This window comes from Strongylocentrotus purpuratus, unplaced genomic scaffold (genome assembly GCF_000002235.5).
Source record: "Strongylocentrotus purpuratus isolate Spur 01 unplaced genomic scaffold, Spur_5.0 spur5_scaffold_5, whole genome shotgun sequence".
NCBI lineage: Eukaryota > Metazoa > Echinodermata > Echinoidea > Camarodonta > Strongylocentrotidae > Strongylocentrotus > Strongylocentrotus purpuratus.
In genome coordinates, this window is record NW_022145611.1 from 27,119,197 (window position 1) to 27,135,768 (window position 16,572).

General features: G+C 35.1%; 1 protein-coding gene across 3 annotated transcripts in view; it reads right to left on the reverse strand.

Annotated features, from left to right (window-relative positions):
- The window catches only part of LOC373418 (GTP-binding protein Rab1), a 31,297-nt gene that overhangs the window by 4,636 nt on the left and 10,089 nt on the right, over nucleotides 1-16,572 (reverse strand). Inside the window, exons 1-6 of one of the 3 annotated variants that reach the window (XM_003726429.3) lie at nucleotides 13,654-13,860; nucleotides 6,785-6,857; nucleotides 6,230-6,277; nucleotides 4,529-4,576; nucleotides 1,148-1,243; nucleotides 394-525 (exon numbers count right to left, since the gene is read on the reverse strand). In XM_003726429.3, the coding sequence (XP_003726477.1) occupies nucleotides 394-525; nucleotides 1,148-1,243; nucleotides 4,529-4,576; nucleotides 6,230-6,277; nucleotides 6,785-6,857; nucleotides 13,654-13,676 (420 nt within the window). In that variant the 5' untranslated portion in view covers nucleotides 13,677-13,860. Of the gene's footprint in view, nucleotides 1-393; nucleotides 526-1,147; nucleotides 1,244-4,528; nucleotides 4,577-6,229; nucleotides 6,278-6,480; nucleotides 6,577-6,784; nucleotides 6,858-13,653; nucleotides 13,861-16,572 lie in introns of those variants that run through there. The other 2 variants (XM_776518.5, XM_030998680.1) reach the window with 2 other exon arrangements.

Here is a 16,572-nt window from a genome sequence, read left to right on the forward strand (position 1 = left end):
TCAATGTTTTTGTTCCAAAGTATGAAAGCAAAAATATTGTCAGTTTCTGAAGGAAATAATTTGTTCAAATTGTGGATTGCTGGTACAAATTGTATGATTCAAATGACTATAATCCTAACTATAAAACCTTTTATAAATTTTCTCTTCTTAACGAGCTCAGTATAAGTATCTTTCTTTATTTCTTTTTTTAATTCCTTCCGGCTTTATCAAGATGAATAATTCTAACAACAATACTTTCCATTGAATATCAAAAGTGGTACTGTTAGCATCCAACTTTCTTTTTTTTTTCCTTCTTTTTCTTTCCTCCCTTTTCATCACTCAAATTCAGTGAATGAGAAGAGTGATTGTTAAACTAACATTGCAACACTCTGAAGGAAATGACTGGGTACTTACCTTTGCTGTCGTGTAGTCTACAACTTTCTTTGTTGTTAGATCACATTTGTTGCCTACCAGTAGTTTGTTGACGTTTTCTGATGCATATCGGTCAATTTCTTGTAGCCATTGTTTGACATTGTTGAATGATTCCTATGAAATTAAAGCAAGGAGAATTCAATTCATGATTATTTCAGTTAAACCTATGCCAGCTTCATTAACACTACAACTGAACAGTATGTCAATAATCAATTGTTCATGATAGGAAATCAAGACATGTAGGCTCTGCAAGTCCCTCGGCCAGAACTGTCTTCATTCTAAACAAGTTCATTAGTATTGTAGGGCCACTGCTAGCCCCAAGCAGGAAAGAGAAAGGTACTTTCCAGATAAACATCATTCTTTAGAATCCATTCAACTCATGCTCACAGAAAGTGACTTATAAACCAAGCATTGTTGTCTCATTTCAGTTGTATTTTGCAGTTACGAAGAGATAAGAAACAATGGGCTAAATTTCGTTCAGCACACTAGTTTTACATTATTATCAGAATTCTTCAATAGAGTTGACCTTCCCGAGATTTTGAATCTATAAAAAGTCAGGACTTCAGACCAGGGTCCATACTTGTTTCTTAAAATAGATTTATTTCACTGTATGAATTATAAGCTTGACCCAATTTATGTAGCTATATCTTCATCTTGGTTCATGCTTAGTAAAACATAGTAACTGGTCATTCCTTAAAATTGAAAGATTAGGAAATGGATATATTGAGATAATCACCTGGTCTGTGACGTCGTATACTACTATGATTCCATGTGCTCCCCTGTAGTAACTTGATGTGATCGTTCTGAACCTTTCTTGGCCTGCTGTGTCCCACTATAAAGAGAAAGAAATAGCAAGATACATGCTTAGTGATAGGTTCAACTATTTCATCTGTACAAGTACATGTGAATAAATATTAATAAATATACAATGTACATATACCACTGCTCTGAAAAACTTGTGACTAGTCAGTCTCTGCCACTTTTGATCAACTGGGATTTTCCCCTGATGGAGATTCAAAATTCAACAATCATTAAAAGAGGCACACTAATAATCATAATACACACTAATAACAGTAATAAGTCTAAATAAATCTAAATAAATCTAACTGTTTGGACACATGCCAAAATAGAAGTGATGGTCTTCTTTCTTCACGGCAAGATGGATTTCACCTGATTTTAGTTTATTTCTGAAATTACTTGATTTGTCCCTGACTGGACAAAGGAAACACATTTCCAAGGTTTCCCCTGATTTCCATAAAAGCTGAAAGGTGGGACCCTGCTAAAGTAACACAGCCAATCAATCCAGTGTTTTCACCAAATGGCTGGTACATTAAACTTCCTACATCAGGATACAAAATCAACACTGTATTTATGTGGGCTATTTTATGCAAAATATTTATTCTTTGATATCTTATACATTATAACCTACCCCTATTTACTTCCAATGCAATTTCCACAGGATTTGGGATGTTAATATTTCAGTTTTCTTTGATCACAAGACATGACCTACTTTCTTCAGTCCATAAAATGTACTTTACTTACATGTACAAGGTACAAGTTCCTAATCTATATCCATACAATAAATGAGTACACTTGACCTTTATATTATTATTAAACAAAGAATATATACTATGAGCATGTACAGTACACTCATTGCCTAAAATGAAGAGAAATCAATAGCCTGGCTTCAACATATGTCAGGTTAGCAGACATGGTCTACAAATCAGATTTATGACTATATTCAAAGCACTGTTGTGTAACACATGACAATCATACTACATGTAGTACATGTAAACAAAATGAGTGAGACTCTACTCTGTTACTACACACATTTTTCACGGACCCCGATCCGGCTTATCTCTGGCATTGTATTCAACTATTGTTAGCAGCAGGCTACACCTGAAGACGTACAAGTACAGGTAGCTTAAATACTTTGTAGTCTTTGTATTCAAAGGAGGTTTGAGGCTATTTTGTAAGCCTCTATTCAGTGATTTTTGCTGGCTATAGGCCAAATTCAATGATAGAGATTACTTTTTGCAGCACTTGTACCAAATATATTGTAAAATGTATTGCCAATTGAAATATGGTTTCTCTCTATTGTCAATTAAATGTAGCAAGAACCTCCAACTTTCCCAATTATTCAATTCAAAAGATGAATACTTAATCTGTGTACATGTATTTCCATGTAATTCATGTTGTATGTACAGTCTATAACAAGAAGACTACCCTTGTTTGAGTGTACATGTATTCATGTATTATTCATGTCTCATTGTACCATTGAACAATTAACTGCAAGACATGTGATGTAAACATACATGTTGTCAAGTATTTCAGTGGCAAAAATGCTATGCAAAATACTTCCGGTAGATCACAATTCCCTCCTACTTTCAACAAAAAATACTTGCAAAAGATGACAATTACAAACACATGTAAGCTTAACACATACATGTACATGTATTATGTCCATATGAGTATGTGCATTCAAACTGTGTGAAAGACAGATAATCTCTGTTACAAACGATTCTTGTATTTACATTGTACATGTAGAAAGCCTTAAACTGACACTTTACATAATACATGTACTGTACATGTAAACAAATTTCCTTCACTGTAGGTTAACTGTGTACCATACTACATCTAGTCCAGTAATGACTCATTCCATCAAGCCACTGATGCAAGGTACAGGCGTAATAGGAAAGAGCAAATGTCTACTTTCAATGAAAACAATCGGCTGAATTTAGTTTCAGTAGTGAAGTACAGTGCTGTGGTTTGTGATGTGTGCAATTGTAAATGGGAGTGTTGTGGTTGAGTGGGTGAACTCAAACTACATGTACATGTACATGTATGAAGTATTTGTGTCATACATATTGTGCATTGCACTACTTTTCCAGAAGACGTGATCGTAAAACTTCTTGTTTCATCAGCCAACACAAATTAATTTTGAGGTGACTTTGTATTTTCATTGTTGGCTTTGAAGTCTCAATTTAAATGAAAGCAAGATATTTCATTACCGAATAAAGAGATTCATACTCCGCTCTCTAAAATTGGTATACTAAGTTCAACCATGTTTATCCTACCTTTATGAATACAACATTGTATCCCTATGACTGTTAATAACACACTAAACATATATACAACACATTACAATCATAATGCATACAAGCTCTTTTATAGAGTAATCTACATTTATCAAGATGGTCAATAAATCAGACTGATGTGTAATAAAAGCTTGACTCGTACCCTAACATCTTGCATTTTATGCACATTAATTACATGTATGAAATGAACTGGTAGACTATTTCCTATAGCACTGTTCAACAGTATTCCCTGCTAGGATTAAACTTATTCTTGCTATATATAATCCTTTAGAATCTGATTTCTTTTGTAAGTATCAGGGTGCATGTATGACCAGTATAATAAACAAATCGTGTGAGAAATTTCCTTCTTTAAACAGGTCTACACAAATACTACATGTACATGTACATGTGCCATGATAAAGAAGAACAGTACAGTCGTACATGTAGGTTGCCAGCAAAAAGGCTGTAACAGCTATGTATTAAATCTCAATGGTAATACCACTCAGCCATTTTGTGGGCAGCCGATGATATACATGTACATGCATCACAACAATGCTCTCATCAAAACAGGCACAACTGATTATACTACTTCAAGTGTTTGCATGATTAGTATCACTTTCAATTCAAACTTCTTAGCAGTCTAGTCTCGTCTTTAAAGATAGTTATTGATATTCATTATCATTACCGGTACTATTATCATACAAGATGTGCATAATAGGATGAATATCATGTTGTACATGATAGATCAAGAATTGCATAGATGTTTTTTTTTCATCATTGGAATGCAACTTTTCTATTTGTTTTCTTTCTTTCTTACCTTTTCCTAAGCATGTTTAGCCTTTTTAAAAGATATCATGCACTATTATCTTCCAATATTATAGATATGTAATAAACTGTGCTATCATAATATTGGTTCTAGAATGTCCTGCGATATAACAAGACCTATTCAGAAAGTGATATTTGACAAATACAAAGTTATGTGCTATGACAGCATTACAGCTACAAAGTTTTAATGGTGACAACAATTAAGTGTTACTTACTATTTGAAGTTTGATTACTTTGCCATCTAGCTCAATGGTTCGTATTTTCTGTGGACAAAAAAGAAGAGATGTGATAAACTTACTCAAAACCTACATACATGTAAATGTACATCAAGAATAAAAACAATTTCTTTTTATATGTTTGATATTCAAATGCTGCATTAATCTTTTCGGATTTTAGGTGGCTTACATTGTACTATTACCAGTACCTATATGTACATAAACACAGCTCCCATTACCACATTGATGTCATTGATTTGCACAAGTTCTTTAACAAAAATTAAATTTCACACCTGTTAAATGCCAAGGACTCCATAAACTAACGTCATAACAAGGTATGCTGGTATAGTACATACATTGTACATGTACACTCACTACACTGTTATCTTTAATAGTATTATGCACTATATAAATATATATACATGTATATAATGCAAAGTTTGTGTGTGTCGTGATTGTCATCGCCCCCCCCCCTTCCAATCAGATAAATTTATTTTAGTATCAGTGAATGATAACACATTATATATTGCACTGCATTATACTTACATGTACATTCAATATAGATGTATAGTACCAGTACATTTCACCAAATTTCTTATTGTATCTGACAAAATACACCTCAGGATTAAATATCCCATGTTCAAATTGATGGATTATTCACATAATATACATGTACAAGGTCTACAACTTATTTCTTGTAATCTACAAACAAAATTCTAGCTTCAAATCACTTTCCCACTACCCCAAAAAGGCCTTTATTGTTCTCTTTTCTTTCTTTTTTTTACCTATAAGTTACTTTACTTGTGGGCAGGGGACTTTTATCTCCTTTGCACACAATCTGTATGTATCTACATGTAAAGTGTATCAGATAGTTGAATGTCTACAAAATGCACTTTAAAGTCATGATAAATTGATCTAAATATAAAGCAGATACAGCTGATATTAGGGAACCCTGTTGAAGTCCATTAACTGCACCTGTTGCAGTACACTACCCACTCCATCATTGTACTTCATTTGATATTCAACAGAAAATCACAATCTATCAACTTTTAAAGGGGCTGAACAAAATAAGAAAAAAATGTCATGCTCTTGATCAATACCATTCAAAGGCCTTTCTTGGCCTACTTTGTCCCAATATAAAGAGCCTTTGGCCTGCAATAATTCTTAGATTTTGTCATTTGTTGCACACATAGATGCTGTGTATCAAGGCATTTTTTTACTACATAAACCATTGATTAATTTGCAGCTAAAATCTCATAAAAACAAAATGGGCTGCCCCCCCCCCCTCCCCATTTCTTATGTTAATTGAGAGCTGAGTTGATGAGATAGTCACTGTCAGTGACCACCCTGCGTGGTCTAATCCCTCCTAGCTAAACTAGTACAGACGGCCTTTAAATAGAGAAATGAATTGAGTATCAAATATTAAGTATACTGAATTATAACAATCTCAGTTGTTTAATGGTAGAATTTCAGATACATAATGGATTTTCACACATGTTATTTACTAAGACAAAGGACATATCATTACTTATCATTACTAAGTGCAATCGAGTATATGACATCATGCAATCCTTTCATTTCTGTCAACTAAAATTAGCCACTTTCTCAAAACTATTATGACACCCTATCCATTGTATTACTAATCAACCAACAGCTGTGCATTGTGTCATTTATCTCATACAATATAAGTGATTGACTTACAAAATCTACTCCAATTGTACTGATGTAGCTTTCTGTGTATGTATCATCCTGTAGATAAAAAGAGAGGAAAAGAGAGAATAAAGATGAAACTACTGTCAACTAGGTATCACATTACCACTCCATATCAATGGCTTCTTACAGTATCTCTTTCAATCTGGACAGTAGAAATACTGCTTTATGTACTCATACTTTACATGAATTATTTAGTATCGCACATATCCTCTTGAACATAACATCTTTGTGATACTTCCTGCAAATCTTAAGAGAAGACGTGATTTGCCAACATCTGAATCGCCAATTAAAAAATGTTTGAACAGCCATTTGAGATTTTGTGTGATCATACAATAGGCAATAAAAAATATTTGCCTGCTCAAAATGTGAGTCAGTCAGAAGATTTAATTTTGGTTCATAATCACAGTGAAACTTTAAAGGCTTATGTTTATGATTTGTACGCATATACGCTTTGAAAAACAAGATGTTTAAGTAAACAACGTACTCGTACTTTACAATCATCCGCATGTATCCTCTTGAACATAACATCTTAGTGATACTTACTGCAAATCTTAAGAGAAGACATGATTTGCCAACACCTGAATCGCCAATTAAAAGAAGTTTGAACAGGTAGTCACTGCAAGTAAAAAGAGAAAGAGAAGAAAAAAAGAGAAAATACATTAGTGTTCACATGCTGTACATGTACATTCACTGTTAGTTTCTGCATATTGTTGTTGTAATTAATGTAACCACAATACACGATCAAAAGCTCCCACAATGAGGCACATACACACACACACGCCCACACACATGTAAAATATGACTGCTTGTTTTGCAATAAATTTTCTCCTTCATGTACCTTGTTGTATACATTGTACATGTCATGTGAGACAGAAAAGAGGAAGTAAATCAATTATTATAAAGATGTGCCAATAATCTGAATCACATAATACCCTGATATTTATACCCAGTTCAAGGTGTAAAGTTCTCCTTATCGATGCTGACCTCACAAACATCATCCTGGTTTCCTTTCTGGTTTTAAATTTAAACATATGTAACGACATTAGAGCCCTAAAATGTATTCAATCTCCTTACACAGGATAAACAAAACGAAACCTTTGTACATGTGTATAACATGACAGAAAAATTCTACACACCAGACACAGGGTACATGTTTAGTATGTTAATTTCATGGTGTATAACTGAATTTAATGAAAGCATGATACTGCACAACATGTACTAGGTCCAATACATTGTGTTCATGCTGATTTAAATTACATTTTATATGAGTCGGATCTTGAAACAATCAAATATATGCCTACTATTCCATAATGATTTTGACCTCTCTATTATAATTGAACAGAGAGATGATGGTACATGGACATGTACATTGCACTTCCAGTACAAGAATTGAAATGTTAACTACATGCAACAATGTGAATATTTCAGTATTTATATATGTGACGTACATGTTACCTATTGAACCATCTCTTTACATGTTTATCGTGCTTAAATTGACATTGAGAGGATACCATTTTTCTATTAAAATGGGAGATGCATACATGTACTGTAGGATGCTTAATTTATCACGACCTTGTGAGTCACAGGTTTCCAAATAAAATACAGCTCGTTCACCTCAGTGAGTTCCAACCAACCATGAAGCCAATACACATACCAGCATGTAGCATCAACACATGCACAAGCATACATGGTATTACAAACCTTCACAGGTTTCGAGTCCTTTTTACATTTTGTACTTTCCAAGTGTGCAAAATCGATAAGGTATTACATGTGTGTTTCATTTACATGTCCATTATTTGAATGCATGTCTTTATTTGTTTTTGTTTGGATTTTAAGTTCAGATTGACAATTTTTAGAGATAAAGTATAGGCCTACATGTACATGTACAGTATGTAAGCATTTTGGCATCACAAACGCATACCTGTTGGGTGACATTTACAACAAGAGCAGGGAGGAAGTGATGAGTAAATTTTGTTGAGATAGCACAAAAGTTTTGAGGTCAATTAAAGCCTGAAATTGGTAATTCAAAAGAATCTATCCATAAAACATGAAAAGTAAAGTTCTGGATAATGTAAAAGGACGCTATCATTGTCCTGTTCATGAAGCCTCAAATTAAAAAAAGTAGCGTTAAAGATAAAGACCAGTTATGGTCATGCGACTGCATTGCGAAAGAAACGTTGTGGAATCGATCAGAAAAGGTTGATCATCTACATGTAGCATATAAGTATTGGTGTGTACTGCAAGGTTGTGGAATCATCAAAATCATGATAAAGTTACAAGCACTGTACACAGAAAGATGTACATGTATATGGGACTACCCCCCCTACACGTGCACGACATGTACGTTATATCTATCAGGTCCAAAGAGATATAATAATTTACCAAATATATCAATTAGTAGGCGGTTTCTCGGCAAGATTTGTATGATCACGTATTAGTCAAAACATATTCTTTCACATGATTGGTAATAAGATCTTCCATTTCATTTTTTGAGAGAGGGGCATTTCCAAAACTGGTTCTACCTTTAATATAAACTAAATGGCCACAAAATAAAGACACAACAAAATTATAAATAATCTTGTTTTGGGAAAATAAAAATTAACCCAAATCTCCATTCAATGAATAAGAAAGAACAAAAGAAAGAAAAGTTTATTCCTCGTTCTTGCCTAAGATTTTATTGTTTTAGTAATAGGTATTTGTTAACACTTTTGGCAGGCCAAAAACTGTTCAAAAGGTTGTTAAGTGGGTCACTTTTCAAATAGATTATTTTGGTACTAAAAATCTGTTCCCAATTATACATTAATTATATAAATATATGAGTTTCGGTAGAGCTTCATGAGAGGCTGTAATAGGTTGGGAATAATTTATGTTTACCGTATTTGCTGGCGTAAAGGCCGCAGTATTTTCGGAAGAGAAAATATTAAAAAGTATGGGTGTGGCCTTTGCGCAACAACTAAAAGTTCAGCGATCAAAACAGCACGTCGGACATATATGGGACTACAATGACTATACAATGGTACAGGACATTTCTGGAATAAATCCACACATCTTACCGACAATTTTATGTTGCATTGTTGACATAAAGACGAAAATAAACTGGATAATTTATTTTTCCAACAAATCTACCAGTAGATCTAGATCTAAGTACGTGCTATTGCATCACTAAAAAAGTAAATGAGGGGACCGTTACGGAGCTAGCTGTCGCGCAACGCATCTACGCAAGTTCTAAGTCGCAATTTTGTATTACACTGCACATCGTGGTAGGGGGGTATATGTAGTAGGCCTAATATGTAGGATACCAAATCTGCCTGCGATACAGTATTACATGTAGCTTAAAAATCAATGAGATTTTGCTAAATTACAATCTTTTTTGAGGTAAACTTCCTGTAACTTTATAAGAATATTGATGAATTTGGTATAAGTTTGTAGAAAAAATAGTGTTCTACAAGAAAATTACGATTATTTTGTTTGGTCCGTTTGTTTTTTCCCTCTACGAAGTGTCAAAGTTGGGGGTGCGGCCTATGTGGCGTTGCGGTCTTATCGCCGGCAAATACGGTAAACAAAATTAACCTACATGTATAATATCTAATCATGATTATAATGCATGCCTACAATACATTATAATCCAAGATGGCGGTCGCATGTTTTGCCTCTTCTCTTAGACCAATATTATTAATTTCAGTCATGAAAAGGCACTAAATATCAACAAACATGGTCTACAACAGGCCTTCTCAACTAGTTTATTACAAGTACCAAAACGAAAAGAATTTGTAGTTGAAGTGCCACCCTGTATGGTTGACTGTGCTGCGAGGGAGCATAGAGACCGAGCTGAAAAATGGGTGGGGCCCAACGATGCTGGCGGATTTAGGGCTTTCTAAAGGCCCAAATGGGGCATTTTTAGCACCATTTCATTCCACAATATAATCAATCATAATTTCATATTGATGTGAAAAAATTAGTACAATTCCTGGGTAAATTACACTGGAGGTATATTTATATGCAGTTTTTGTGTGCAATAAACACAGGAAATGTCAAAATAAAGTGAAAATCAAACAAACAAAAACAAGATGTTTCCAGAGATTGGCAATGCTAAAATTGGTATCCCATCGTAAGCTAATTGTTGTTTAGACCTTAAGTTTAGATTCATATAAAATGGTACAAAAACGATTAATTCCCCTTTCTTCCTGTTTGTTAAGCAGGCATTTTGGGCTCAAATTCGACTGCAACTTCTTGATTTAGCTGAGTATTTAATTCTAAAATAAATGTTTTCTTTCTTTCTGTTTTTTGTTTTGTTGTTGCAACAGTCGCGCGCCACTCCGACTGACCGCAAGCTCCACAAGTGGCGGTGCGCTGCCAGTTGAGAAGGCCTGGTCTACAACAACTCCAAATGACAAAATAATACCAGCTACGCATTTTTTTAAAGCATTTGATAGCCCAAGACTTGAAAATTTCGGCATTAAAAAAAAAAAAAAAAAAAAAGAATCTCTGCTGTTTTTTATTGCCGTTGCCGATCACAGGTGCCCCAACTTACAGGGTTAGTTAAATCAGTACTCTACATGTATATTGACCACTTATCTTTATGTTATTTATTATGTAATATTGAAAAAACAACTTGTACTTTATTTGAAATGTATATGTGACATGAGAAATATGAAAATAAGTGAATGAAATGTTTGGCTACACACATGTATGCATTCAGAAGACATCATTCCATAAAGCAAATGGTTGCCTTCATGTCATGACTGTGCGATTCTTGTCTTTTTGATCGGATTTCTTCTTTAATTTTTTATTTTATATTAACAATGCAGACCTGTTTTATAAAACACAATTTATGTTATGAAGCATGTGCATTAGTATACAAATAATGAATGGTTATGAGTTCAATAGTGCGAATATGTTCATGAGTTGAAAGATTAACATTCTATTCAACGAGGCGTCAGCCGAGTTGAATAGAATTAACGTTAATCTTTCAACGAATAATCAAGGGATAATGTGTAGTGCATATCACTGATTATACAACACCTACGTGGATCCTTGTCATTTGATTGGACGATTGTTGGTCACATGATATTCAATAGATGGTATATTGCACGGTCGTGCATTTTTGGTTATATGTGCCGTGCATTTTTGGTTATATGCAGACTGCGTATCTCTCTGCTGCATGTGCGCGCGCGTATCCCTGCGTGTATCTGACGCGAAGGCAATCTGCATATAATTGAGAAGGCTTGACTCGAACTGTAATTTATCTTTATAAGGAGTAAAGCATAATTTGTTGATTAACGTTCTATTAGGTCTTCTTCGATGTTGTATAAAACAAATAATGAATGTTTTTCATTCGTTTAATAGTGCAAATATTTTCATTCGTTGAAAGATTAACGTTAATTCTATTCAACTCGGCTGACGCCTCGTTGAATAGAATGTTAATCTTTCAACTCATGAACATATTCGCACTATTGAACTCATAACCATTCATTATTTGTATAATATGCACTGCACATTGATTTAAGTCACAGTGAGCTGGATAATGACTCGACCAGTCTCATTCATTATCCTCCTGTGGCTCATTACTCAAAACCGTCATAAGTCCAAGTTTGTGGACATCCCATAAAAGCATGTGTTAATTCTATTACACACGTTTCAATGGGATGTCCACAAACTTAGACTAACGTTTCGAGTAACGGGCCCCTGTGACTTACTTGGCATGAAGTGCACATTCATTAATGCTCTCGCAATCAGGTTTAATTCTTTCATTTTTGTATTGCATTTTAGGCAGCAAAATCCTGTTTTTAAGGTTGATATTTAGTTAGTTTTCAATGCCGTTTGTTGTAGTCAGTGATCAACAATGTCTGTGTCTTTGCGGTTCAAGTCCCGCCGCGGCACTAATGTCCTTTGGCAAGACATTGATCTACATTTGCCACACTCAACCCAGGTGATGTAAATGGGTACCTGGCAGGAATTAATTCCTTGAAATGCCGGAGCGCTGAATAAACGGCTGCCAGACTAAATCCAGGGTAATAATAAAAGTGCTTCGGAATAGAATTATAGATAGATGGCACTATAGAAATGCCTATTATTGTTATTATTTTTATTGTGTGTAACAAGTTGATTTGTGTAAGTTTTGATGTCTTTGCAGTTACATATTTAAGGGGGATTTAGTTTGAATCACTTGTTGCAGTAATCCCAAACAGCAGCTCCTTAGAAGCTATCATGGGACGTCAATCATGCATGTGCCAAGGTGCAAAGTTTGTGTTGTCTCACATACACAATAAAAATGAGTGTCTGTACAAATAAGTATATGCAGAAATATGTACTAATCCAGGGGAGTTTAGTGTAAATCTATTGGCTAGCTCATCAAATAAGCCACCAGTCACTCAGTGTATTCACAGTAAGGAGGTGGAAAAAAGTCCCCCATGCCATGGATGTATTTGATAATTCATCCAGGTCTTCTGTGATGGGTGAATGACCAGCAGGGGGCGCTGGGCGGGGAATGAGGATCATCCGCATAAACAAGGATATCCTCATAATCGCAGAAAAATTGCGTCCTAAAAAATAAGGATCGTCCGCATTTTCATGGACATTTTTTTTTTCATCGACGCTCTGCGGGTTTCAGGTTCTCGAACTGCGTACTGGCAATGCAAAAAAAAATTGGATTCCGCGTAATAAAATACCCCCAGTTCACCGTCTACTTTTATGGGTATATCCTGAGGATTAAATCGTCATAATGTGAAAGTCTCTGTACAAAGTCAATGTGAAATGCATCAAGAAAATCATCGCGGAATCCATTTTTCGCTTTGCCAACATGCAGATCAGAATCAGAAATAAGAAACGTCTGCGCAAATGCGGATCCATATTTTTGTGGACGCGTCTGTCCACGTATATGTGGACGATCCTCATTCTTGGACCAGCACTCCTACTGAACATAGAGTAGTAAAAGGAAAGTTACTACGTGATGAAACAAACATGACAAGTCAAGCGTAACAGCAAGTCTAGTCTGGTGTGTTTTGCAGACTGAATGAGACTCGCATCATTCACAGTCACAAGACTCACCAAGAACTACACTTCTAGTTCTACACAGATTAATGTCATAAAAAATCATCAGATGCTGTAGGCCTAGATCTATTTACTTTAAATCTTCATTATAAATTAACTAGACCAACCAAGAACATATCACATCGTTTGCTACATCGGCCATTCGATACTGATGGCCTCATCATCAATGAACAACCGGTAAAATAGCATCACTGAGCTGAGCACAGGCGTCATGCCCATCGCACGAACAGACATGACAAATCCTATTGAAAAATCAATGGACATTCAGGATTTCCTCTCACATTCACAATACGCAACGCAGCCGCAACTCATCACAATCTACGAAAATTATAGGTTACTCTGTTCATTTTATCAATACTTACTACTCCGGATTCATTGTGGACATGGCAGGGTAGATCCACGTATGTTAGAAAAGCTTTTCAATTACACTTAAGATGGAAATAAATAACTGAATAATTGTGATTACACCGGCTTTTTCAATCGAGGAAGTTTCAATATGGCTGCCTGTACATTACGCGATTTTCACATTCATTTTGTACACAAATTGTCCGTACGTACGTGCGTTCAGCTGACATGGCCTATGCTTGGACACGTACGGCCGTACGGGCGTACGGATATTACGGACGTACGCCATAGAGATCTCTTGATGCTACGACTGTACTAGGGGGTGTAGCCATTGGACAGAGGTGACGTCATTTGAATACGACGTGGCAATCAGCTGACAAAAACATGAAAATCTTGGTCTGGTGTATGAGACTATCTTTGGATTTCTATCAATTAATACATCATGACAAAATGCAACAATATTTCAAATTATAGATGCAAACTTTTCTAGCATGAAACAAAAACAATTGTATGTCGTGTAGAGGTTGACGTTTCAAGAAAAAAATAGGCCCCTATGTTTCTCATCTTTTCATGAATAGCCTTATCATGCCACCCATATCTTAGACGTGTCCACGTAAGGAAATCGCCTCCTCTAATGTATATAAATCATAAAGTTACATAGCGATCTTCTGCGGCTTCATGAACCATAAATTATAGACACATGAACGGTTGTCAACACCTCACCCCCCCCCCCCCCCCGATCCCGGATACGCCTTTGACATGTTTACTATATACAGACCCTTTAAATTTCTTTCCAATACAGAAACTATTTTACACCCCCCCCCCCTTTATACCCACCCCTTTATTATAATTATGTATAATATACTTCCCCCAAATATTGACCCATACCGGAATGGGAAGGTTTATTTATTATAGGCTATATTATTATGCAATGGTTGAAAGAATAAAAATGAATTCGTCATCAGTGAATTCAGGAGTACAGTTAGTTGGTAATACATGTCACTGTCGGTCTCGACTAAAGGATCAAGTTCGCAACAGTTAGCCTCTGTCGAAATAATGAATACAGATACAACGTGCAGATGAGTCATATTAGGCTATGGTTTTGAACTTTTGATTATTATTAAGTGACCAAAATTGGGTCTTGTTGACTTTACTGGAAGGGGATTTCCTCAGTCATCATTGTCCAGTAAATGTAAACGTCGCAAGTTCCAGCGTGGCAAGAGCCTGAAGGACCCCCAAAATTGCAACCAGTGTATAGGCCTTTATAATTATACTTGCAGAATAGCTGGGCTCCTGTGTTTGAAACGGGAATGTACGATGATAAAATCATCTATAATTATGAATAAAATGATACAGGGCTTTTCATTATGGCTCTAAGAGAGTAAAATGAAAGACAGAGAGAGAGAAAGAAAAAAAAAGTTGGCTCATCAACATTAACTTTTTTTGTTTAAATCCCCAGTATCATTACCACTGGTGCCCGCTTTTACTTGCATCTAATACTTTATGGAGCGATTCTTCTAAATTTCGGGAGGTATTATGACCCTCTTTAATTTATTAAGTGAAAGCGTACAATCGTCCCCTCTTGAATCGTCGTCCCTGCAAGTTTGGGACTTTGCACTCCGTCGCTTTCAGCTCTAATAAACGAACAATAATTGAATCTTGCTTAATATTATCTTGGGTCAAGGAAACTATTTTTCTTCAATATTGGAATATCAAGGAACATTATAATGAAAGGGAGAAGATTTATGAATCTTGTAAAGAGCAATAATTTTTATAGAGCAATTTTTAAGAGCACAAAACATTGTGAGGATGATTTTGGTACCAATAATTATATACCATTTGGTTTGCATTTCTTTTTCTTCAAAATTTCGAGGTGACATATTCACTCACATCGCACTTGGCGGCTGGGTCACTGTCTCTTCTATGCAGTATTTATAACTTAAAAATCTTTTTTTTTAACCAGCCAGGGAACGTATAGCGTTCGAGCGAAATATTTTGTTGTGGAAACATTATGATTTGCGTTTGAAGAGTAGCCTGTATAGCCATACCTGTAAATTAATAATATTGATCAGAAAAATAACAGCCTATTTGTTCAAGCTTTTATGACTGAACACAGACCAATCATAATTAGAGCTCCTATATAGTTTTTCCCCCTTCCACGTACAGGGTTCTTTATTTTCAAAACAAATTCCATCATAATTATACAGTATATACAAATAATTAAAGAAAGAATTTCCATATAATAATGGTTTAACACAGATAACAATCATCACGACCGAAAAGTTTGTGGTAGATAAATACAAACATTTATGAAAAAATTAGTATTTTAAATGTATAACAAATATAGTGCTATTATGTAATAGCCTAAGTGAAGCCGGAGAGAAAAAAATAGTTTTGAACACTGTTGCCCATAAGGTTGGATTTATTCGTACCTCTATTCATGCCCATAAATTTATTTACAAAACTGTACCTCTATTGATGAAATGATTGCGACAATTGGGTTTATTCTTGACTTATAAAGTTGATGTAAACTCAGAACTTTATTGATCAATCAAAGAGTCAAAGATTGATCTAGAAAGTTTTTGAAAGATATCAACTTTATCCTTCAAGAATAAACCATAATTGTCACAATCTTCTCCTGAATAGAGGTAGGAAAAAAATATTCCAACTTTCTGGGAAACAAATTATTGAAAGATATTTCGCATCCTTTAGTACTTTTATACAGGCCCATGCATATGACAGCCTATCTTCCTCAACTGCACAGTTTGCAGAATTAGACCTTCGGATAGGGTCTCCTAATTTTGTACAGCTACAATGCGAGAGATCATGGCGACCGAGCGATAAAACCGGTTTTGGTATATGACTCCCAGCCTATGTCGCTATCAAAATATATTGTCACGAGCTTGGTCCCATATAATACGCCTCTTTATATCCGT